The sequence below is a fragment of the Eurypyga helias genome, unplaced genomic scaffold, assembly GCF_000690775.1.
Source record: "Eurypyga helias isolate BGI_N326 unplaced genomic scaffold, ASM69077v1 scaffold7150, whole genome shotgun sequence".
NCBI classification, from domain to species: Eukaryota; Metazoa; Chordata; class Aves; order Eurypygiformes; family Eurypygidae; genus Eurypyga; species Eurypyga helias.
The window spans coordinates 87,111-110,878 of NW_010223703.1; the positions used below are offsets into that span (position 1 = coordinate 87,111).

The following is a 23,768-nucleotide window of genomic DNA, read 5'->3' on the forward strand; positions in this document are numbered from 1 at the left end:
GACAAGTGTTGAAAAATTGTTCTTCACTCAAAATAGGCAGAAAAATACATTATATGGAAGATAGAAAAAAATTTATGGCAAGTTAAATAAGTCCAAGACAGACTAGAAGTATTTTATTAAATCATGAACAAGATCAGGCTGTATGTGGGCTGTAGACTGGTGTTAAAGCTCACCATTCAACCACGGTGCACACCAGTCAGTAGGTCAGAGAAGTGCATCCTCACAAGCTGCACCCTTAAGCTGAAGTGTTACTTACGGAACACACGTTGGAAAAAGAGAGAACTAGGACTGTTAAATCCCTCGTAGAGTCAGTACACTGAGATAAGATGGCCAGAGTTGTTTTTATTTTGCACAAGTTTAGAACAACATAAAAGTCTTGACACCTTTGAGCAAAGTTCCTTAAATCCCCAATTACATCTAAGTGTGTTAATCAATGATAACTGAACAAACAAGAATAAGACAGGTAAACAGACCTCCTAATAATGTTGTTCAAATAAATTAAAGCCGAATATTTCTGAACCATCAATAGTATTAGCAGATGCTCTTTTTTCAGGCTACTTTTAAAGCTGTCATTACTGACTAATTTAAAAATCACTTCTTTTTTTTCACCCTTAGATACCCTCTTTTAGACTCTCAACCAGAAAACAGGCAAAGTGACTGTTTTTTGAAGGGGGGCAGTAGATGTGCCTGCGCATACAGTATTGACTAAAGATTGAGGCAGCAAATCTTGCACAGACAGAAGAGATAAGAGATCTGTCTGACAGTCCACTGGAATTTCATTCGCTCTGCAGACAAAATAACAAGGTTGTTTGGAGGTAATCCAATAAACTGTTCCAACAATTATCAACAGAAAGGATTCAAGAAATGTGGAAAAACTGCTAGATTTTTAAAAAGCTGCAAAGCTGAAGGTTTCAAAATGAGTTCATTTTTCAACATTTTCCTTAAATGCCTGTACCACCAGAACCTTGCTAACGTTACTTGACCTTTAAAATGAAAGCTCAATCATAAAAACTCCTTTCATAAAACACGAATAAGATCCAACGTTATCCTCAATCGAGGAATATCGACATTTAACACTTTAACTTCCACTCTTTCTCCAGGACCTAGCCCCAGGCTTCTTCTCTTCTTCACTTTAGAAAGTTTTGCTTCTGTTATGTTTCGCACTGGAATCAAACCTGATTTTCCTACACCAATATCAACAAAAACTCCAAATGGCGTCGCATTTTCAACTTTTCCGGTCAGAACAGTACCAACACTTAAGTCTTCAAGGCAGACTATGCTTCTCTTGAAGTCAGGTTTATCAAAATCTGTTATAAGAAACAAGAAACTAAAATAAGACACTAGAGAAAAAGGTTGCATTATTTTCTAAGGATTGTTTCTAATTGAGAAGTCATCCCAAGGTAGCTCTAAGGTCCCAAATACTGCTTTATTACATTTAAATAAAGACCCATCTGTGATAAACAACTGATTTCTTATACTTTATGCATCACTTTAAAAGGCTGATTAATGGAGCAGGAAGCAGAGTGGACTTTGTGGTATGAAACTATCAGGAGTGGATCACAAGCATGTAGAATATTAGCTAGTGACTGAAAATTTCTTGAAATTTTCTTGGAGCCAGGGAGAAAAAACTTGGTGACTCGTACTTGAGCTACATAAGTTACACAAAATTCTGTTCCTATCCTAATCTGTATAAAGGAAGGTGAATCCCCACTCTCATCACACAGAAAAGTCTACAGTGCACTGTTCTTAGCTTTGCCGTTAGTCTACGCCAAGACATCACACAATAAAATGCCTCCCATCAACTGCTTCTTTGCACTGACAAAAATCACACACGCATGATTATGAGCAGGTAATATCCCAATATATTAAAAGATTACATTCTGCATTTAAGGTCACAGTTAGATCTTTTGATGACTATTGTTACTTGCTTACTACTTTCTGCTCCTGCAGAAAACCCTTCTGAGCCAATTCAACTTCCCTTTCAAATTTTTCCTACTGCTGTTTTACTTTTTGCAAGGTAAGAGGATTAGGGTTTTCCACACCAAGAACGCAACCATTTTCCTGTATTTGCCTTTGAGAAATAAAATACAGCCTGAACAAGTTTATCGCTAAAATGGACTGGAAAACAATCAGCCTGTAACTTCATCAGGCTGTGAAGAACTGCAGCCCTTGGGAAGGACTTATGTTGGAGAAGTTCATGGAAGATTGTCTCCCATGGGAATGACCCCACAGTGGAGCAAGGGCAGAGTGTGAGGATCCTCCCCTGAGGAGGAAGGAACAGCAGAGACAACGTGTGATGGACTGACCACAGCCCCCAGTCCCTGTCTCCCCTGTGCTGCTGGGAGAGAGGAGTAAAATTCAGGAGTAAAGTTAAGCCCAGTAAGAAAAGAAGAGTGGAGGTAAGGGACTTTAAGATTTAGCTTTTATTTTCTCATTATCCTACTCTGATCTGATTGGTAATAAATTAAATTAATTTTCCCCAAGTTGTGTGTTTTGCCCATGACAGTAATTGGTGAATGGTCTCTCCCCTGCCCAGCTGAGAAGGGCAGTGATAAAGCATTTGGTGGGCACCTGGCTTTCAGCCAGGGTTAAGCAACAACAGGATCAAACCTCAGTCAAGTACACAAACTGGCACATGCAGCAATAGGCTTTGACTGACATCAAATTTTCTACTGAAGGAATGTACCTAATTGCTCAAGTCCAAAATAGTTAATCCTTTTTTAACACTATATTGCATAGTGGCACTTCAACAAAAAGAGCAGCCAAACAGCCATCCAGGACAATGAGCACAAGATTTAGAGGAATGATGGGAATTTCTTTAAATTTTTGCAGTTTTTTCACTCCCCCCACCCCAATCCTAGCAGATTCATTTCAGTTACTTGATTAGCTGTTCAATTTTAATGTTAAAAGGAAAATTTCCTGCAAGAAATGCCTTGTATGACTTTGGCCAGAAAAAGATTTTTAAATTAATGTGATAAAAATATTCTATTTTTCCAAGTAATATTTCTTATTTTCCATTGTACTAAAAGAATTCAGAAAAAATAAATTTAATTGAAATTCTACACTTTTTAAAGAGAATACATATGAAAGTTACTCTGTCTGCAATTCCCTAATATCATATCTCTACTGTTGGGAACAACAAGGGAATCAAATCTTAAACCAAGATTATTTTTTGAATCAGTGTCGAGCACAAACCATCCAATCTGCCTGAGCCCTGTCAGATATGATACATTTCCTCACTGACAGTCACTAGCAGGGTTACAAACACAACAAATTACAGCTATACAAGGCTACTAGGCTGCCCGCTCCAGTCACAGAGCCTGTCTACAGTAATAATCAGTGTACTGGATTGGCAGAATACGAATATTTCCACTGAAGATTGTCCTTTGCTTTTATATTTTCATATATTAATAGTCTATCCTACTGTAATTTAGATGTGAGGCCACCAGAACAAATGGAGAGACAGAAAATACATATTTTTAAGATCACTAGTGGGAAATACTTATAAAATCTGCAGGCAAACTACTAATGAACCCAAAAAAGGGGGACAAAAATATTAATTTTAAGCCTGAGTTTATTATTTGTTATTACAAGCCTGCATCTTTCCTGCCTACCTTTATCTCTTGCTGTCATAAGAGAATCCAGCTGTAAGTTTCATTAAACAGCATCTCCAGATGTTTCATTTCATTGCTAACCTCATCTTTCTTCTCCTCCACCGTAAACTGTTCAGCACTACTGCAAAGTTTTAACCAAGGTAGGTCATAAGCCATGTGCTCCAAATACACTTGTCTCCAGGAACCAGTGCAATAAAAGAGCAGAACTACACACTACTACACTACTGCTCCACAGACCTGGGTTACTACTGTTCCAGCTTGGTCTCCGCATTCCCCTTCGTGATGGAGAGCCAATGCAGATTTAATCAGTACAGAGTCAACATATTGAAACCATTTCATTTGTTAACAGCCATACAACTCTCCTTCCTATGGCTGAAAATGCCGTGATTTAAGACAGGATTCACACTCCTTACCTACTGAGCTGGAAAGAAACATCTGACTATGATATAGCCTTTACCTTGCCTGAGAAAAGAAATGGAGTTCCACATCCATGAAAATCTACTGTTCACTTCAGAAGAAGAAAACGGTCTGTTTAAAAACCGGTATGTAGAACAGGCAAAGTGAAGGTACAACCTGCGAAACAAAGGTTTACCTGTTCGGATGTCAAAACCTTCAGGCTCTGTCAGACCATCAATAATCAGCTGGAGTGTGTGCACTGTTGTATTTAGCCTTTTGGCTGTGCCTTCCAGTCCTTCTTTTTGAATTACTGCATTTACTTTTTGCTGCATATCTGATTTTCCTATGTCATTTGCATTTCCTCCAATGAAAGATAAAAACCTGGGAAATTCAAACAAAGACAGAGATTTTAAACATCCTTAGTGAGCACTGAACCTTTGTTATATTTAGGGGTTTAATTATTTTTGCATTGATGAGTGAACAAAACCAGTGATAAAAAAAATAGGAATAGTAAACAGTTTCCCAAATGCATGTCCTCTCAACTCCGTGATCAGAGACATACATGGAAACTTAAGTGTTTGTCTGTATACCTCTATCTCCTGGGATATATTAAAAAAATTAGAGGCAAGATCTCAAAATATATATCACTTCAGTCCAATTATTTCATCTCATGCTAAAACCAAATCTGATCATGATTGAAAGCTGCTTTTTACCATGAAAATCCCCTAGAAATAAGAGAAAGTTCTAGAATAGTCATTTTTATCGCCACTCAAATTAAAATGAATGACAACTTTGTAAAACAACAATTAACATTTTAAATATTAAGTTAATATGAAGAATCTTTAACCATATTTAAGAAAGACTTTACATAAAATTTCTCTTATCTGTGAACTTCATGATTCAGAACAATTAGATTTTCAGAAACTGGGAAATTATGTAGTCCAAGTAGTTACACAACACAAACACCCTTATTATTCCCTATTGTCACATACATACACACATAGCAGAAAAATTTGAACTGGCATCTAAAAATGCTGAAAAGAAATACTTTCAAATAAATGTGTCTGGATCCGTGATTTTTTTAACACAAAATACCCAAACCACACTTATTAGTTAAGCAATGTTCCACATAGGCTACACGGGCAGAGCATAGATGACAAATTCACATGCAGACCCTACTCATTATCAGCAGTAACATCTTAGACAATGTTTATATATCACCGAATAAATGTCCTTATTTTACTGAAGGACTTAAAAATGCAAACCAAGTCTTCAATGGGTATAAACCAATGAAAACGAGGATGCAGCCCGTAGAAGCTCAGCCACATTGTACTATATAAAGCAATTTGTCCATTTCTCAGTCCTCCAGAGTCCAAGTAAACATTCCCTCCCAATTCTTAAGACATCCTCCTTCTTGCCCTTATCCTACTTCACAACAGGTGTAAACCACAAGCCACAAAAGCAGTGCTGACCAGCAGGTTCATGTCTGACCTCAGGAGTGGAGGGAGACATTCCAGCTCCCTAAGAAAGCAAAAGCCTCCTGTACACAACCTCCTTTCCCCCTTCAAAAGTACCTGCTGTGCTTTTATCAAAACCTGAGGTTAGTATTTCTTTTGGCAGGAGACACAGCAAGAGGGGTTTTTGTTTTGTTATTTTATTTTTTTTTTTTTAACCTGAGGCACCCAACTGACATTATTTCAGGTGGTGTGCAATAACAAGTAATATACACCAAAACACAAAATTAAATTTCTTTTTAAGGAAATAAACTGAAGGAGCATATTTAAATCAATATCTGACTTGCCGTAAAGCACAAAATTAATCTTTGAGCACAAGAATAAATCTTCACTTCAAAACATCCACTAATTTTGCCCAAATATCTACTAATTTCACAATTAAAATCGACTGTCCCACTTTTTTACCAAGTTCAAATGCAAGCACGCCGCTTTAAGTGTACTGTTAGCTCAAACACATACTTGCACTTAATAGTGGTAGCTGTAATTTTCACATTAATTTTCTTAATGCATACAGATCTTTATTGTGGCAATGTATGTAGAAAAAAATGAATACCGATTCAGTGAATGATACTGTTCTCAGGATTTACTGAATTTTGTTTGGACTGACTGTATTTCAACTTTTGACATCACTTTTTAAAGTACTTTGATGTGGTTTGAAAACCAAGTAAGTATCTAAGCTGATGCAGAAATATTTATAAAATTAAATACAATTTTTTATTTTCTGTGAACTACCAACAAAACACAAATACTAAAATATTTTCTCTAATAAGAGCCTATACATGAAAAATATCAGCTCTTCGATGAAACAATCCTCTATTGGTCTCAAAAGAGCATTAAAAGTGCTGCAATGATAATTCCAAAAAGGCACATAGGTCCAGGCAAAGTGCTCTTCCCAAATCTACTGGGGCTGCTGGCTGATATGCTGATGGATGGACAATGACCTACCGGAGCACTAGTGACAGGCAGCAGCTGTCCCAGCTTTGACTGACATGCCAGATGTAATACGACAAACCCCAGCAGCCTCATGACTCAACCTTCTCAATAATGCATGCTTTACCACCCGCCCCTATAAACAAGTTTGCTGACATTCACATACTTGGCTTTATTTCACCTCGAATGGAAATTCAGCTCGAGTACCTCCAAGTAGCAGTTTTTCACCATTAGGATTTCACAGAAGCATGTTCACTTTGTAAATCAGTAATGGTGGGGTTTGCCGCTAATAAATGCGGCCACATGGAACAGCCACCAACGTATTACATAAAAAAAGCCTGTTACGTACAAAACTGTTGACCGTGTAGATAATGCAGTCAGAATGCACAGTGCTGTGTGAAGCTGCCAGAAAGAAAACCAGCCCAAAACCAGAGCACAACCCAGGTGCCTGTGCCCTCAACTGCTATTCGTGAAAGTTATATTACCCCCTGCTCCTTCCTCTGCCTGCCCACCCCCCTCCAAAAATCCCAATGAAAGTATTTATCTGATATTAAAAAAAAGATTCCTCATCTAGACAAGGGTGATAAGTTTGGGCCCCACATTATCAATTACAGTTGTTTAAATAATTTAACATGGTTATTGCTCAGAATAATAATTTGGCTCTACCTGAAGATGATGCTTAACTATGTGCCTAAGTTTAAGTACATGAGAAGTGGCACTGACCTCAGCAGAATTATTAATGTTCTAAAAATCAGTCATTTGGTTAAGAATATTTCAGAATTACAACATCATATAAGCAGAACTGAGCACTGGAACAAGGTCCTGCATGCACATACAAAAAAAAAATCTTTAACAGAAACAATATATTTCTATTTTGGAAACTCCTACCTTTCCATTAAAGCAAAACTGAAGTATTAAGATATTTCTAAATCAAAACAATTTCTTAGTGATTACAAATGTAGTTAGGAATACTGTTGGATCTAGTTACATATTTATGACTTTCACTCAAATGAACATAGCTAGATGGCACTTAGAATAAAATAAATCTATATAAATCACAAATCTCTGACTGAACAGTGGCACATTATACTGATCATTTCTATTTTAAAATGTCATTGCTAGGAACAAAGTTAAAAGTTTCCTTATTAAAAAAGCAACCCAACAGCTTCAAGTTACTTCAAGGTCAGGAAAAAAGGATATGGTTATATCCTATATTACATATATATAGATACATGACTGGGATATGGCTACAGGGGGCAGGGGAAGAGGGTTCCTTTAATTTATATATTTTGATCTTCATGATATTAAACTGTCTCACTACAATTTTTGTAATATCTCACTTACCCAATTTGTAAATGACAGTTCCAGCTGGACAACACAGGAACATGAATGACCTGTGCTAAAATGAAAACCCTTCAAGTATTTGCTTGGCTACGTGTGAACTGAACAACGTGTTGCAGTAGTTCAAGTGCTATGTTTATCTACTAAAAAGGTAAAATCTAAAGAAAAGTTAACAGAAATGGAAAAGAGAAAGATGATTTTTTTTTTTTCTGAAGCAAGGTCATTCTTGTAAGATATGCTATCCTTAGTTCCTCGAAGGTTGAGTGTCTGAGTGAATGGTGAACTTTCTGTTCAAGGCACATGAACTCATAAAAGCTGCCAGACTCTTAGGAGGGTCTTTTAGCACAGAGCAAGATTTAGCTGGTTTAGAGACTTTGAGTTTTATGGTTTTGAGATTTAAAAGATACTCAGAAACTTCTGCAACCACCTTAGATTTAAAAACAATGTTTGTAGTCTTACAGGACCTGCAGAGAATGGTCATGGCTAAATCACTGATGTTTTTATTTAATACATAATTTCATCCATCTTACCCAGATAAAGAAAGAAAAGTAGCATAAATGTAACAAATAAGCACATCATGTTCACTTAACATACACATCTGCACAAAATTATAGCACAGCCCCTGCAATGTTTAAAAGATAATGCAAATTTCAGTGGAATGCCAAAAAAATGAAGAATAAAAATATTACCAAGAGAAGACTTCAGTAAATTTTGAAGAAGTTACTTTAAACCCTGCAAAAAGCTTCTTATAATGTGCAGGAGTTCTAAAGCTTTGCAAGGGTTTTAGTCACAGTCATTTCTGCTTTATGTAATCATTTCCAGCAACACGACTTAAGAGCTGGGAGTACTGGATTCATTACATTAAAGCAACATGATACGCCATTACATCTTGTCACAGTGCACACATGAATTAATGGTAATGCAACATAATCACTCTGAAAACAAAACAACTTTGCATTAGCATGTGCTTTTTTAGGCAAAACGTACATTCATGACAATAGCAAACTTGAGTTATGCAGATATTGATGTTCTAGTAATGTTTTGAAATGCAACAGCATCATTTGTATAATGTAGATGTTGACTGTTCTTGTTCTCAATTAGTGATATGTATCCGAAGTTTTCAACTACTGATGCAGATTATGGATCAAACAGTATTTGTGCATTACTCTCTGGAGTTGCTGGACACAAAGTTAAAGTTTCAAATATATTTCAAACTACTTAGTTGGTTTCATCAGATAAGGACACCTAACTGATATGCTTTTCCTCAAATGCATAAATTATTAATAGTATAGATATTCTGACTGCATGCAGGAGACCAGAAAGCACTCAGTTTGACATTTCAAATGTATATATCTAAGAAACAACGAGCTTCTGAACGAGAAAAGCAATTCAGACACGGTGGCACTGCAGCATAGCCCCTTTGCTACCATACCTCTAGGCACGCTGCTGTTTGCTGATTTCATGACTACTGATACATCACATCGCTGAAGTGTAACCCGAGATACAAAACCTTGAAACATGATTAGTTATCCACAAAGAATTAGTACTACAGTTAAAGGAGATCATTATTACAGTTAAAGGAGATCACTACATAAAAAAGGGTTTTGTTTTTTTTTTAATGCAACCAGTAAAGCAATTTTCAAAAATTTCAACAGATTAAAAAAATACCACTTGATTTATGGGTCTGGTATTTATAATACAACTAGAGGATAACTCCTTGTTACTTCCAAGTTCTTCCAAGGATTCTTGTTAACAGTATATTTTACATCACATAAAAGTTTTTAAATGTCTTTTTCAGAGGGCAATCAGTAGCAAAAGCCTTTTCTGCTCTTCTGTGTATTGAGAGCATTTCAAAAACATGTTCTCTAAAAATCCAGCTAAAGTTCATATTCAGACCTGGGAATGAACTGACCTTCTAAAGTTATGAACTTATTAGGCTTAATGGTCCTAATTCCACAAGTGTTCTCTTTAATTAGGGTTGGCCATTTCCTATTAGAAAAAGTCATAAGGATTCATTACCAAGCTTAACTTATTGTAGGCTTTTTAAAAAGAAACTAAAGACTTTACTAAAAAGCATCACTTTTCACATGAAATAGCTTGGATAACAGACATATGTGTACACACAGGTGCAGTCTTATCAAAGTGAACAAAAGATGTTTCTGATGACTTCATAGTGAATTTAAGGAAAGGCATCCTACCACAGTAAAAACTCCTAGCCTCTGTAAAATATTCACATGCAGAGTGCACTACTAAACAGAGTATAGCACTTGGTGTTCATTGCTCAGACACCATACCAAGTAACTGATCTATTCCCTCCCTGACTTCTATTTCCCTTAAGCATTGCCTCTGTTGCACAGGGACAACCAAAGGACACGGACAGAAGCAAGCCAGCCTGGCAGAGAGCTGGAAATGCTGTCAAAGGACAAGTGCACTAAGAGCTGGAGGGAAAGACCTCTTTCTTTTGGTGGTCTCTCCCTAATGAGCAGTTTTCCCTCTACATCTTATGTGTCCATACTTGCCTTCAAAGCTAGGAAGTGAAGCTTTTCAGCACAGCAATGAGGTACTACGAATTAGCTGCTACATCCACCCATGTAAAGAGTAGCAGAAACACCAGAGATATCTGAAAAATGATCAATCGGTCTACAGCAGAATATAAAATATTATCAACATAAATGCTTAGCTGAAATGAGCATCAAATCCAAGTTTTTAATTTAGTCAAGAGTAAGCACGAGTGCTTTGCTGAATTCCTCTTGGCATTGTGAAGTCCTCCTGGGGATATCAAGGTATCGATACACAGCGAAGGCGAGACCTGAGTCTTCACTCCAAGTCACTCTGCTCAGTATGGCTAAACTTCTCTTTAGGCGCAGCCCATCGCAGCAAGCAGTACTATCCTCTACCAGGCAAGGTCTTAAGCCTGGGTAATTGGCCAAGGAAGATCCCCACTGGCATTAAGTTAAAATCACAATTTTAGATGTTTCATAAATAATTGGCAAAGGACTTTAAATCAGACTGAAATACAACCTGTCTGCCAGATGCTGCAAACTGTGAGCAGTAAATACACATTCTGAGTGCCAACCTTCAGCAAAGAGCATTTTTATGAGATTTAAGTAAAAACCATTAAATATTAAGATTCGGTCACATGAAACCAACTGCACCCAGCAGACTGATACAAAGAAAAAACATTGTGTTTTCTTTCCAGCATTTTGGTTTATAAGCATAACCTGGTTGTAACTTCTTGGAACTTCCTAAACGTTTCCTCCATTTTCCCACCAGTTCTTTGACAATATGTACCAAGAAATTGGATATGCTGTACATGTATTAATTGTATGTAGAAGATCCTGCCACTATAAACTGTTTTTCACATATAGACTTTTCAGAAATTTAAAACACAACATTGTGTTCCTGCTTTGCAGGAAAATACACTGCCTACAAAGCTTTTGTTTCATTTAACTTTTAGGAAATTCTGATTCATAATATTTAGAGGTGTTCATAAGCTTGATTACTGTGCATGAAAAACCAAGCTTTGACAGTGTGGAAACCATGAAGAAAAATGTTTTAGTAAATCACCAGTAGGATGTTTTCCAATTATTTTACAGAAATTATACAGATTTTAAGTTAAGATGTTTAAATGCCATAAATCAATCATACCAGCACCATTTGTGCCACTGTAGTAAAGATTACATCAGTGTTTCCATTATAAACCCCCTATTTTTCAGGGATTTCTAATTCAACCATAAAAATTGGCTCCAGCCTAAAGTTTGGCAACCAAAGTCACCACTTGGGAGCAATTCTTTTAACTTTTTTTTTAATGGATTGGCCTTTCAAGCTGCAAAATAGTTCAGAAAAAGAAAATCAGTGGTTTCAAATTTTGGTGAACTTTTATCCCTCAAGAACATTGTTTTAAAAACTGACAATTTTGTATGTCATAGATCTGTAATGTGGACTGCTGCTTTTGGGTAATTTGGAGAGAAGCACTGGATAAAAATCACCAGCTTATTTTGTTTAAAAATAAATGTAATTTTCCATTAACACTTTAAATCCAATCAAATTTTCACAAACAACTGTCTCATGGCAAGATGTGGTAGACACTGCATGAGGAAGCCTTCATGACTCGTTTATGCAGCATTTATCCCATTCATTTTAATTTCTGTGCCAAGAAGTACGTAATAACTGTACCTTGATCAAATCAAATCGTCAAGACAACAATTCCGCCCTTTGGTAACATAGATCTACCTGTGAGCTTCACACAGTACCTGACGAAGTTCTGCACAGAAAGAAGATTACATACTTCAAAAGCAGAGAAGCAACAGAACTCCTTTAAAAAGGATTTTGTTTAAAAATATGTATTAAATACTGATTCTAACCCACTAAAAGTCAGGTTTTCTCATGTGAAGTTATAAGAAATGTCAATTTTTAAACCTGGTTTAGTTCTAACATGTTAAAAAGTCCATTGGAATTAGAAGCTCAGTCCCATTCACTGCCTACGCACATCAGCAAAACACGTCAACAGCCCTGACGAGCTTTGGACTGAATCCTCCATGCAGTCTGAATTCCTAGAATAATTTTTTCTTAATTCATATTTAGACAGCAAATTGGTTTGGAAAGCCATTTCCATAAGTTCCAAGAAGTTTAACAACTCACATTTGGTTTTTTTTTTTTTGAAAAGTCATTTTAAATATATAATCATTGCTAAATTATAGCATTAGTTGCTTGAGGGAAGAATGTCTGGTTTATACTTAGCCCTTATGTCAGTGTCAATTTTAAACACTACACTTCTTGGCTTTTGCCAGTTTGCTGAAGAGCTGTATTTTCTTCAAACAGCTATTTGCAAGGAAAAAAGAGCTATTTGCCTCCTTCCCCACAACATTTTGTGACATCAAGCTAGTGCATGTTAATACAACTGATCCCACAAAAGTTAGCACATTCATATTTAACAAGTTTTCAAGGAATATTTCGATTGCAAAAAAAAAACCCTACAACTGTTGAACACAGACTTTTTTTAGCACAAACTCTGTACAGATCCTCATAAATGTAAGACAGCGAAAAAGCACAAAGAAAACAGAAAGGACTGATTCAGTTAGAGACAGATGCTATGCTTCTTTAGTTTTGGTGTTTCATTAACAAATATTGTTACTATGTTTCTATATTTGTTTTGAAATTGCAAATACTGTTGTTATTTTGGTTTTACATGTGGGTGTTTTTTTTTTTAGCAACTGATATTCTTTTGCATTAAAACCCCGTACAATACAATATCTACAACACGCACTTGGATATAAATACTTCACCTGACAATTCAGTTGAGGAAGGCAAAGTGTTTAATGAGAAACAGAACAGAGACGACTAGAAACTTAAAGTAACTGCATTATCCAAAAAGAAATTACATGACAGGTAGCACTGCTCCATAGCCATGTCATACTTCTGCAATGGCCTTGCAGCTCTCAAAGTCCAACGACTTTGAGCCCGAGCACGTTAAGAACCTCCAAGGTACCTTCTATGCAGTGTTGGCTGTGCAATAGGTGGCAGATACCTCTCTGAATCATGCATAAGCCTGTGACTCCAACCACTTTCTTTTGGTTGAGATGTAAAACTTGTGGTCCCTTTTTTTTTTAAATAGTGCCAATCTTGGGTTCCCAGCCAAATTCCAAATCACAATTATACATTTTATGATACCTACTAAAATAGTCCACAGAATTTCAATTGTACGTGAATATCTGAGCTACCCTATGCCATAATACTCCTACTCACGACTCAGATATAAAAGTAATCTGTGCTTCACTGGAAACATCACCACAACTCTTTATTTTCTGACCAACCTTTGTGATGGCATTGTATGTATATAAATTCCTGTAGTATTCCACCATTAACTGGCTACACTTCTCTGCTCCCTGAAGCAATCTTCTCACATCAGCATTTAGATGAAGGTGATAACACTGTGAGCACTTTTACTGATTGTTTTACTAGGGTACTAGGGCTGGAAAGCTAAGTGGACTATTAAATATCAAGAAGCCAGGATTTGGTTAAATTGCATGAAATACAATACTGAAAAATCAACATTAACTTTGAATAACCAACTTTTTTTCCCTCCACATTAACTCACTCTGAATAATCCCCAGTAGGAGTGACCAAGCTTCCTCACCTTATAAGCCACCTACCATATATAAGACGATTAAGATCAGATTTTTCCCACAGCTATGCACAGGGCAGGAAACTAGTAACAAATATGGATTTGTAAGAAAAAAGGGAAAACGGTCGCAGAAAAGGAGAAACCAAATTTACCTAGACACTGCACAAAGAGCATGGACTCTAGCAGGCCATTAGAAGGTGGCCCTAGAATCAGGCACAAAGAAGAATGAACCGTGGCACGGACAGGATGGAAACAAAAGTGCACTGCGTGCCTAGCAGAAGGAAAGCACGCAGACCTATGCACAGGAAGTTGTATATGCAGTTATTTCCACCAGAGAGACAACAGAGCAGGCACAGTATGGAAGGGGTCCTAAAAATGCAGGGTCCTGTAAGAGTTTTTTAGATCAGAAACTCATGCTTCATGAATTCAGAAATTCAGCATATCCCTTTGAGACTTAAAGATAGTTTTGTTATAAATGAGAAGCAAAACTGTGTTTCTCCAGGAATAACATTCTCAGCAGAGATAAGAACCTTAAAGCATCTAGCTACCGCTGAAATTAGCTCCAGCACGTTTTAAGAAAAAGAACCTATTCACTGCAAATCAGTTTTTAAAAAAAAAAAAAAAAACCCACACCATACTGGTTTATGGTAGGAGATAATGTTTTCTCAAGAGGACAAGCAGAGTCCAATTTCAGCCAGGGATGATGATAGAAAAGATCACATCTTATACTAGTGTTATCAACTGCAGTATCCCCTAACCAGAGGTACACATGGACTCCCAATTACTTTTTTCTGATCTACACAAACCCCATTCTCTTCTTTTAGCCAAAGGTCACTTATTAAAACTACCATGGGGTGCATGTATTCGGGAACTCAATATACACATTTTAATTGCATCTTGCAAAGATCAGAACTAAATTTTAAAGGCTCACAATGATGACACATACTCACATATGTCCATGTCCTTGTGTGCACACCCAAACACACAAATAAATTTGAGCGGTCAAAATTCACCAAGCGGAAAGTTTGCTTGACACATGCTGAACAGAAGCCACCAGGCAGAAGCAGTTCTTGATGCAGAGATATTAAACTACTGCTGACTGAAAATCTGCATGGCATTTCAATTAGATTATTTTAGAAAACAAGTAATTTGTTTCAGTTATGGCTTTTTACATAACATATGGGGGGCAAGGAAAAAAAATCGGGTTTTAGACATTATTACAAAAAATTATTTGTCTCCACACTTTGTGAACTGAAAGCCCAAACTGATGTGTGGCACAGAGTTGGCAAATAGAAGAAAATGGAGAAAAGTGGCCTCAATGAGATGCAAAGTGGTGAAATGAGGAAGACAGGGTCATCAGAGGAAAGTCTGGTGAATTTTCAAAAATTCACTGATTTCCTCACTGAAAAACAATGTGAAAACTAAAAAAATAAAACACCGCAATAAATAAGACTTAAAACTTGTGTGCACCTAAGAGGCAAAACACACCAATTGAAGCTCTTTACTTGTAAGGAACTTCTGAAGCATATCTTTTTCTTGAAGAAGCAGCACCAAATGAATAAGTATTCTTGTCTCAAAAGACTGAGCAGGCTGTTGTCAAAAAAAAAAAATCAGTACTTTCATTTTAAAAATCGACAGCATTAGTAGTTCAAAAGCTTTCCCACTGCTTACCTCATTGCAATGTTGTAGGACTCTGGATGAATACAAGTTTGGTCCAAAGGATTGGGGTGTCGTGAGGCACATGGTATTGGTTTGCTCTTCTTTTTACCCAGTGCACCTGCTTTAGTCAAAAGCGCGCGACTTCCAAGTTCAGTTTTCTTACTACTGTCACAGATAAAAAAAATGGACATCATTCTTAATGAACAAGATCCTAGCCTAGTACCCACACATAAAAAAAAAATCAGAATTTTTTGTAATGTTCATTCTTTTACAAAAAAAGAATCTAAGTAGAAGACTGCTCAAAGGTCATTTTGGGTGAATCTTAACATTACAAATGTAGCATGAAGATATCAATGTATGCCTATATTAATTCAAAATAGAAACAAACATTGGGAAGGGATTCTGTGCCCCAGCAAAATTTCTTCATGATGATAGGATTATAAAGAAAACACTACACAACTTATTGTATCACTTGCAATTTGGATAGCATTCAAATATGGGCCAAGTCAAAACATGAAAAATTTGAAGTCTAAAGAACTCAGACCAAGATTTGCTTAGAACAGGAAAAGAGCTAAAGGTGAAATCTACCACTATTCCAGAATTTCTAGATAATTTTTGCAAATGTATCTTAATACAGCTTTCCTGAAAACTCAGTGAATACATTATTGACTCCTAGTCAGTTAGCATTTGGATTTTTTATTTTCTTCAATTGGCTGGATAATGAGAAAGCTCCAAAGTTAGATATCCATGGACAAAATGCCACTTCGGTAAGAGGACCTTACAGAACACAGGAGAGATCAATCTCTCTTTGTCTGTGTAGTGCATGTACAGCTAACACACTTCTTCACAAAAAGCTTCTCTTAAGTAAAAAAGTGCTCAGGATACAGTAAAGGCATCAAAGGCTCCTCTCTCACATCTTTTTTTGTTTGTTTTTGTTTACTAAATCACAAGGGGTTTCTGCTTTCACAGGACAAAAGAGAAGGCACTGAAGGACCCAAAACTAGCACTCATGCTTTGGGCTCTACCTACACATAGACCATAGACAGAAATTCAGACATAACTTACTTTTTCCATATCAATTTTTAAAATAACCACTGTTTGTTGACTTCCAAGTACAAAGCACAAAACCTAATTCACACAGCACACTAGCCATCAACATGATTAGAGTGGACAAAAATGAAAACCTTCTCAAAGTCCATTTAAAAAATGTTTGGTTTTGCCACCTGGGCTCAGAAGAGATGTTATGGAGGCAGTGCTGTTAGAGCTTTATTTTGGCTTCAAACTCCAAGGTTTGAGCAGATTTTTCAAGTTATACAGTGTTCTCAAGTTTTACGGAATCTGACTAACATCAGAAGCATGCTCCATCAAAAAAAAAAATAGTGTTCTTAAACATTTCTGTGAACTTCTGGGCTGGGGGGAGCGGGAAATGGTGTCAGCCTTTTCTTTCCCTGTTGCATTACAATATTCACTAGAACAGACTTGTGCAACGTGAGTCCTATCGATCATATACAGCCTTGAAAGCAATTTCTTTGGTCTTCTGGTGCTTGCAGCGTGCACCATTTGGCCTGCAGCATGTACCTCCCTGCCAGATGGGCAACCAATCTGTATACCTTCCACCCGGGCATTAAGCCAGTCCTAATGTGCCTACCTCCTGCCTGGAAGTTACACATGTGCTATTTGGCCAGCAGCAACTGGGAATACAGTATTGCTTCTGAGCATTGGGTTGGCTAAAAAATAGCATGTACTTCCCAGGAAAATATTTTTTGAGGAGTCAGCAGCAAAACAGTGGGAATGGTGCTGCCACTGTGCCCATTCTTAATTTTTTATGTTGGAAGGAGAAATGGGAAAGACAGGAGAAGAGAGGTTGCCCTAGAAAGGGCACTTTCAGTTGTGGAGAGGAAGGATTTCAGGTGAAGAGGAGAAGCACAACGAACAGTTGCAAGAGGGAAAGGCTTGGTACAGACAGGAAATGAGATGGGAGGGAAAAGGATGACCCACTGTTGACAAACTAGAGTTGGAAAAGGGCCTCTTACACACTTGTGACAGAAGGCATTCAAATCATGCTTGCGAGGCACAGGAGTATAACACAGAATGAGCTTGGTCCAGGCAGCTTATTCAACTTTCTCCAGTTAATGGAATTGAAACTGTCAGAAAATCCACTCTAGTTTACGACCATTATGTTCTGCAGAGTAATCTTTACCACATTAAAATGATTACAAATCTCTAAATTATGCCTGAAACACAAGACTAAGGTTTTAATATCATGATCACAACACTGCCCCATACTAAATTTCTTCTAACAATTCAGTAGCAGAATATATAATTAAACTTACATACTTATAGAAACCCTGACTTAGAGTATTAGGCTGACAAACCATGATATTCAATCAACTACTGACTTAAAGAAGTTTATTTGTTAAATACTGCCTTTCAGAGGGAAAAGGCCTAGGATTCCTCAAATCTCAAGCCTGAATACAAAAATGAAAGGGAATAAGTCTTTTCATAACATTCTGGATAATTCAGTCAAGACAGCAAACATCTCTATTACCTGCAGAAGTTCTTTATATATTCTTGATTGAATCTGATGAAGCCAGCACACTGTTGGAAGGACTTTGGACCCAGACCTTTAACTTCCTTGAGTTGCTCTCTGTTTATAAATGGTCCGTTCTTCTCTCGCCATTCAATTATATTTTTAGCCCTGTTAGCATTCAGTCCTGCAATGTGTCTAAGAGAAAAGTTTAAAGAATTACCACTGAACAGTCATTAATACAAGTACCATCTATTACCAGGATACACATTACTGTAGAAAATCTGGCTTACAAAACTTAAACAGCTAAGAAATTTGCGAAGACTCACAGACCAAAGGCATCGTCTGAAAAAGGATCCCTTCTTTTGGTCCTGTGGAAGGAATCCACTCAAGTCAACAAAACTTGGTACAGCAATACAGTTCCGCACATACCTAACTAGTAAGCCAGGGACGTGTAATTTATGATCTGTTGGCTATTTCTGTAATGCCAATTCAATCTGTCATGTCTTATGGCCTGCCCCCAGCTGCCCTCTTCAGGAAACAACATGGAGGAGGGTTCAGGACACGTAAATTGTTCCTGTGAGCACAGCCCCTTCTCAGCTCTTCTCCAATGGCACCGCAACACCATGCCCCAACATGAAGAGCTGATGTCTGCTGTGCAGAAGGAGAGTGGCTCAGAGCAGCTTGCCTTCCTCACACAATTTAACAGATCCACACAGCTTGTTACTTTTCTCTCAGCTGCTCCTGAGATAAAAGAGCAGCTGGGAAGGGGCTGCATGAGTTATTCTCAGGGCAACTCAGATTTGGCAGAGAACTCACCTGTAAAGTGCAACTGCAGTAAGCCAAGTTCCTTCAGGAAACAGTGGGTTTGCTGCACGTTTTTTCTGTACGTACATGTGAGTACAACTTTCTGTGTACGGAGTATGTTAATCATAGAAAGAGGGAAACGAGCTGTGGTGGGCAGTTATTCCTGGCAGTAAAGAAGGAAATGTCACCCATCTGGCTCTATATATGAGATGCCATTGCTTTAAGTCAATGGCAGCAGAGACCTGTTTGTGGAATGGCATGGGCTGGTTCTAGAAAAACACCACCAGCAAACCTGGCAAGAATAGCCTAAAATCAGGGGAAAAAAAAAATATTTAAAAAAAAATCCATTCTTTTCATCCTCAAACAGAAGTTAAAAAAATAATATGTTGGTGAAACCTCAGAATCAGGATTAAATTGGAGACACACACCTTGAACCATAGATAAAATATTAAACATCAGGAACTTTCTCTGCAGATTTCTTAGAAAGATTATGAAATCCAGTTTATTTACACTGACAAAGGAACATTACACAGTTCACAGAATTTTCCACTGATGAAATCTCAAGCTTTTCAAGTATGCCACTCAGCAGTAATGCAAGTACTGTAGCACTGTCACCCCTTCCACGCATGACACGTCAAGAAGTGTATTTGACAGATCAGAAAGCACGAGCAGAAAGCCCTGGTCGTGGTATGTTCTAGCTAGGGTGACAATTTCATACACCATACGGCTGAGGGAAACTTGGACTACATCTACACAGAACAGCAGGATTAAATTGCTCAGAATCAAGTTAGACCTTGATGCAGAACATGCATATGAGCATCCTAAACCAGGTTAATTAGACCAAAGTACTCAGCCAAGTTGGTTACCTCCTGTAACCATGACTGGACAGTGTAACTCTACATTCAGAGTTTCGTGGAGACACAGCATCTCCTCAGCTGAACTGTCCAAATACACTTGTATCCTGCAGAAGGCTGACAGTGCTCCCTCACTGCACTTGCTCAGGTAGGGTTTTAATCATGGAATGAAAGCTGGCCAGCCTCATTTACCAATAGGTACTGCTTGCTTTCTTACTAATAGCTGATCTAAATCTGAAAGAAGGTAAGACAGAAGTAGATCAGGAATCAGGATAAGGATCAGTTACACAGAAAACTAATATGGAAGAGAAAGTAGAAAACCAAAAAAGAACACAAAAAGCTCATCTTCCAAAATAAGGAAGGATGAGGTTTTCAGGAATGATTATAAGGGGTTAAAAAATTAAAGAGCTAACAAAAATACATTTTTCCTAACTTTGATATCTAATATCATTGTCACTACCAAGACTATGGACATAGTTTTTCTTCCTCTCAATACTATACAGAAAGACAGCAACACTTTCGTTCCTCTTTGAGGCTGTTCAGCTGAAAACTGAGGCCTACACACTCAAGAGCTTTTAATCTCTAACCAAGAGAAACAACATCCATAACATTTTCCAAGTAAATATGGCATAATTATTAAAAAAAAAAAATCAGTAAAAGGGTCAATTTTTTTCAGCAGTTTCCCCTTAAATCTTTCCTTCTCTCCTTTCCTCACCCAACTTTTACAACCTGTCCCACTTAGAAGGTATTTTTCTAAGTACTGCTAAGAGACAGAAAGTACGTTTGAAAATCCCTTTCTCTGTGTAAAAATACAAATTAATTATATCAAGTTTTTCTAAAATCGCAGCATTGGTTCAAAATTTTTAAATATCTGTTTTTCTCTGAAGAATAGTTTTACCCTGGAGAATCACACATACTCTCAAAAACTGCCTCTTAATGATCCAGTGAAATACTGTCTTAATGTGTCATTTTCATGTAATTGGAAGTTTAACACAAGAGCCGTTTGCTCCAGCTGAGCTTGAGTCAGATGGCAGACTAAACAGAGACTCTGTGATCCAGAGCCATGCAATTACTGGAATAGGAAAATGTTTGACTCACCTTAATAGTATTTCTGAGCAGATGTTAATATCAACTCCTACAAAGCTGACACACTCTTCAACCACACTGTCCAGAGTTGCTTTGAGCAAAGTCTGTGATACATCATGCTGAGAAACGAAAATGGACATATCACATCACTGAAATATCGAAGCGTACATAAATCAGAACTGCAAACAATACTAACACTAATGAAACAGTTGCTGGAATTTATCAATATCTTATGTGAGGCTACCAGTTAAACATAAATTGTAGAACATATTTTTAAAAGGTGTCCAAGTATCTCTTTGCAGCATCTTTGGCATGCTACAAATCTCTCGAATAAGACACTCTTCACATTAACTGTGTAAGGTTTTTTTTGCTTAATAACTATTTCCCTGCGTCATGTAAAACCACAACTATATTAAATACTATGATTACTCAAAAGTAATGCTTCTATTCATCCACTATGTCTTGTTTTCAGTCTGACATTTATCTACCTATAATATCTATTTATTAAAAACAAGACAATATATTAAAAATAAGGCATTTAGAGAAAATATCACAAATGCTGTACTTTTGCACCTGCACACACAAACATTTGCAAAATTGTCCTGTTTATGAGCATCACACTACACACTTTTGTTATGTACTAAAAGAACAAGGCAGGTATTGTATGAGGGTGGTCAATACATAAGGTACATATCAGCCCCACGGCAACAAAACGTTTCAGATTGTGAACAGATATTTCTGTGAAGATTGGCAGGTCCTTGACCAAAGCACCACTAACCGAAATTCTTCCAGTTTTTCCATTATTGTCCATAGTGGTTCCCATTCCCTCCCTCCCAGAAAATCAGTCACACTTGTCAAAGATAAAAGTTCTGAAGTTCTAAGATTTCTTTTCCTCCCCAATGTAGGCATACCTTCAGTCTATAACTGCTAGTTCCCCACATAAGCCCATCAGTGCTTAGAAGTCTGACCTGGAGGGAGAAGCACTCTAAATGCAGGAGCTAATTCGATCACTATGTTGGCTTAGCTTTAGGGCTCTTATACATCACTCGTGTAAATCTGGGTTGATCTGTTGTGGTTTCACGATGCATTCATTTAGTACATCAAGCTGGATCCAATCCAAGACACCAAACACTTTATCCACTACTCTGTGTTACTTCTAAACCATTCAGATCCTTTTAAGGTTTCACAGTTAAATTTAACATGCCAACAGCATCAGTCCCCAGCTACTAATATTGATTGTTTGTTATTAACTGCTACTTGATGAACTACCATAAAGCTTATGGAAATTAATTTCATGGCCCCCTCATCTCAGGTAACAGCAACGTGATGTATTTTCATGATGTGATACATAAGGTTACTTACAAACAGGAAGCATAAATTTCACTAATATTACTCCTCCTATATCAAGTTTGCATGCAAAAAGCCATGTAGATGCGTACATACTGGCATTTGCACAGAATCTTGCCTCACAACCACAAAGCTTACTTGTACACTTTGCAGATCAAACTTCAGTTTCTACTTAATAATGTGTTTCCACTACAACATAACAGCTTCTCTTCTGAATAAAGAGTTAGAGACAAAAACACTCACCCTAAGAAGTCCTACGTTTCTATTTTTCTGACTTACTGAAGATGAAGCTTCTTTTAATGAGGATGTTCTATATATTCCCTCCTCCTGCCATCAGCCAGGTAACACACTAGAGCTAAAGGCTTCCAGCTCACATGCACACTCATGCAAGATTAATTCATATAACAGTACAAGCACAAAATTAAACACACGCAAGTTGTTATTTCTTACTCCAACACATAACAGTCATACCACTTGGAATGGACATCAAAGCACATACGTGAAGGTATGGATAAAGAAAAAGTGAAGGGGTAGATCTGACAGAACAAGATAAGCATAAGACAGCATAACTGAAACAATCCCTAAGCTATCCATACCTCACAGGAGAAAAACATCATTCACTAACTGAATGTATCTAAGTTGCAAACACTAGGAAAACTTTCCAGATGATAAATCTCCCTCCAGGATACAGCTACTGACCATCAGTTTCATTCTGCTACGAGGAAGAAATTTCTACATCCTTCTTTACACTGATACAAAGCACAAAGAAAAGTTAAAAAATTAGTTTCTAAAAGGAGTTAACTAAAAATAATATTATCCAAATGTCATTGTCAAGACTTCCTACTGCTAACAGGTTACACTTCAGAAAGGTTTGAAGTGCACTGCATTTTCTAGGCTTCCAAAACTATCACTCATCTTCTCAGTATCATCACCCAGAAAACAAAGCCACCTTGCTTCACAGCAAGTACTTAGGAAGTACTTAGACATCTGTTTGGTCTGTTTTCAGTGGGGAGGACTACAGAAATTAATCTGCCCTTAAAACTATCGGGCACTGTAACTGTATTTTAGTATTTTTTTCTAAGCAATGATCAAGTAAGCCAGGGAACAAGACACATAAAATGAATTAAAAGTGCCACAGTAAATAATTGTAGTTGACCAATAAATCAAAGCATTACATTTTTCTATTTTTTTTTTTTTTTAAGAGTATCCCAAATGTAAATTACATTTATGAACCTGGTAGAAAATTAAGGGCTGCTATTTTGATTTCTGGTCATAATTACCACTCAAATTAGTCTGTGGTAAATTTGGTAAAATTACCAGACAGAATATTCATTATATTGCATGTTTTTAAACCACCATTCTGCAAACCCATGTGAAAAAAAAAAACCCATTTCGATGTAACTTCTTTTCATGTACTTTCATTAAACACAGGCCAATGTTTAACACTAAGAGTAGTGTTTAAGAGCACCTGTCTACTATGCACATGGTAGTATTGGGGAATGTAATACTAAGACAAAACTTCAGCTATCTTTTTGTTTTACATGGAAGGAAACAGAGCGAGGATTGTTG

At 37.1% G+C, this 23,768-nt stretch overlaps 1 protein-coding gene across 1 annotated transcript; it reads right to left on the reverse strand.

The window, feature by feature from the left end:
• Positions 1 to 1,013: 1,013 nt before the first annotated feature.
• Positions 1,014 to 21,663, reverse strand: LOC104507708 (S1 RNA-binding domain-containing protein 1-like). Its single transcript, XM_010149108.1, has 6 exons — positions 21,631 to 21,663; positions 20,865 to 20,971; positions 18,127 to 18,303; positions 15,591 to 15,743; positions 4,207 to 4,391; positions 1,014 to 1,307 (listed from the first exon to the last, which is right to left on the reverse strand). Exons 1-6 carry the CDS (start codon positions 21,661 to 21,663, stop codon positions 1,018 to 1,020), a joined length of 945 nt encoding a protein of 314 aa, XP_010147410.1. The 3' UTR covers positions 1,014 to 1,017.
• Between the last annotated feature and the right edge of the window lie 2,105 nt (positions 21,664 to 23,768).

Bases quoted from the DNA above. Each gene is read 5' to 3' on its own strand.
- LOC104507708 (XM_010149108.1), bottom strand. From the start codon at position 21,663: ATGGACAATAATGGAAAAACTGGAAGAATTTCG. The intron at 18,304-20,864 runs GTGAGTCAAACA...CTTTTCTCTTAG, and splicing joins TGCTCAGAAATACTATTAAG to ACACATTGCAGGACTGAATG. The intron at 1,308-4,206 runs GTAAACCTTTGT...TTCTTATAACAG, and splicing joins AGGTTTTGACATCCGAACAG to ATTTTGATAAACCTGACTTC.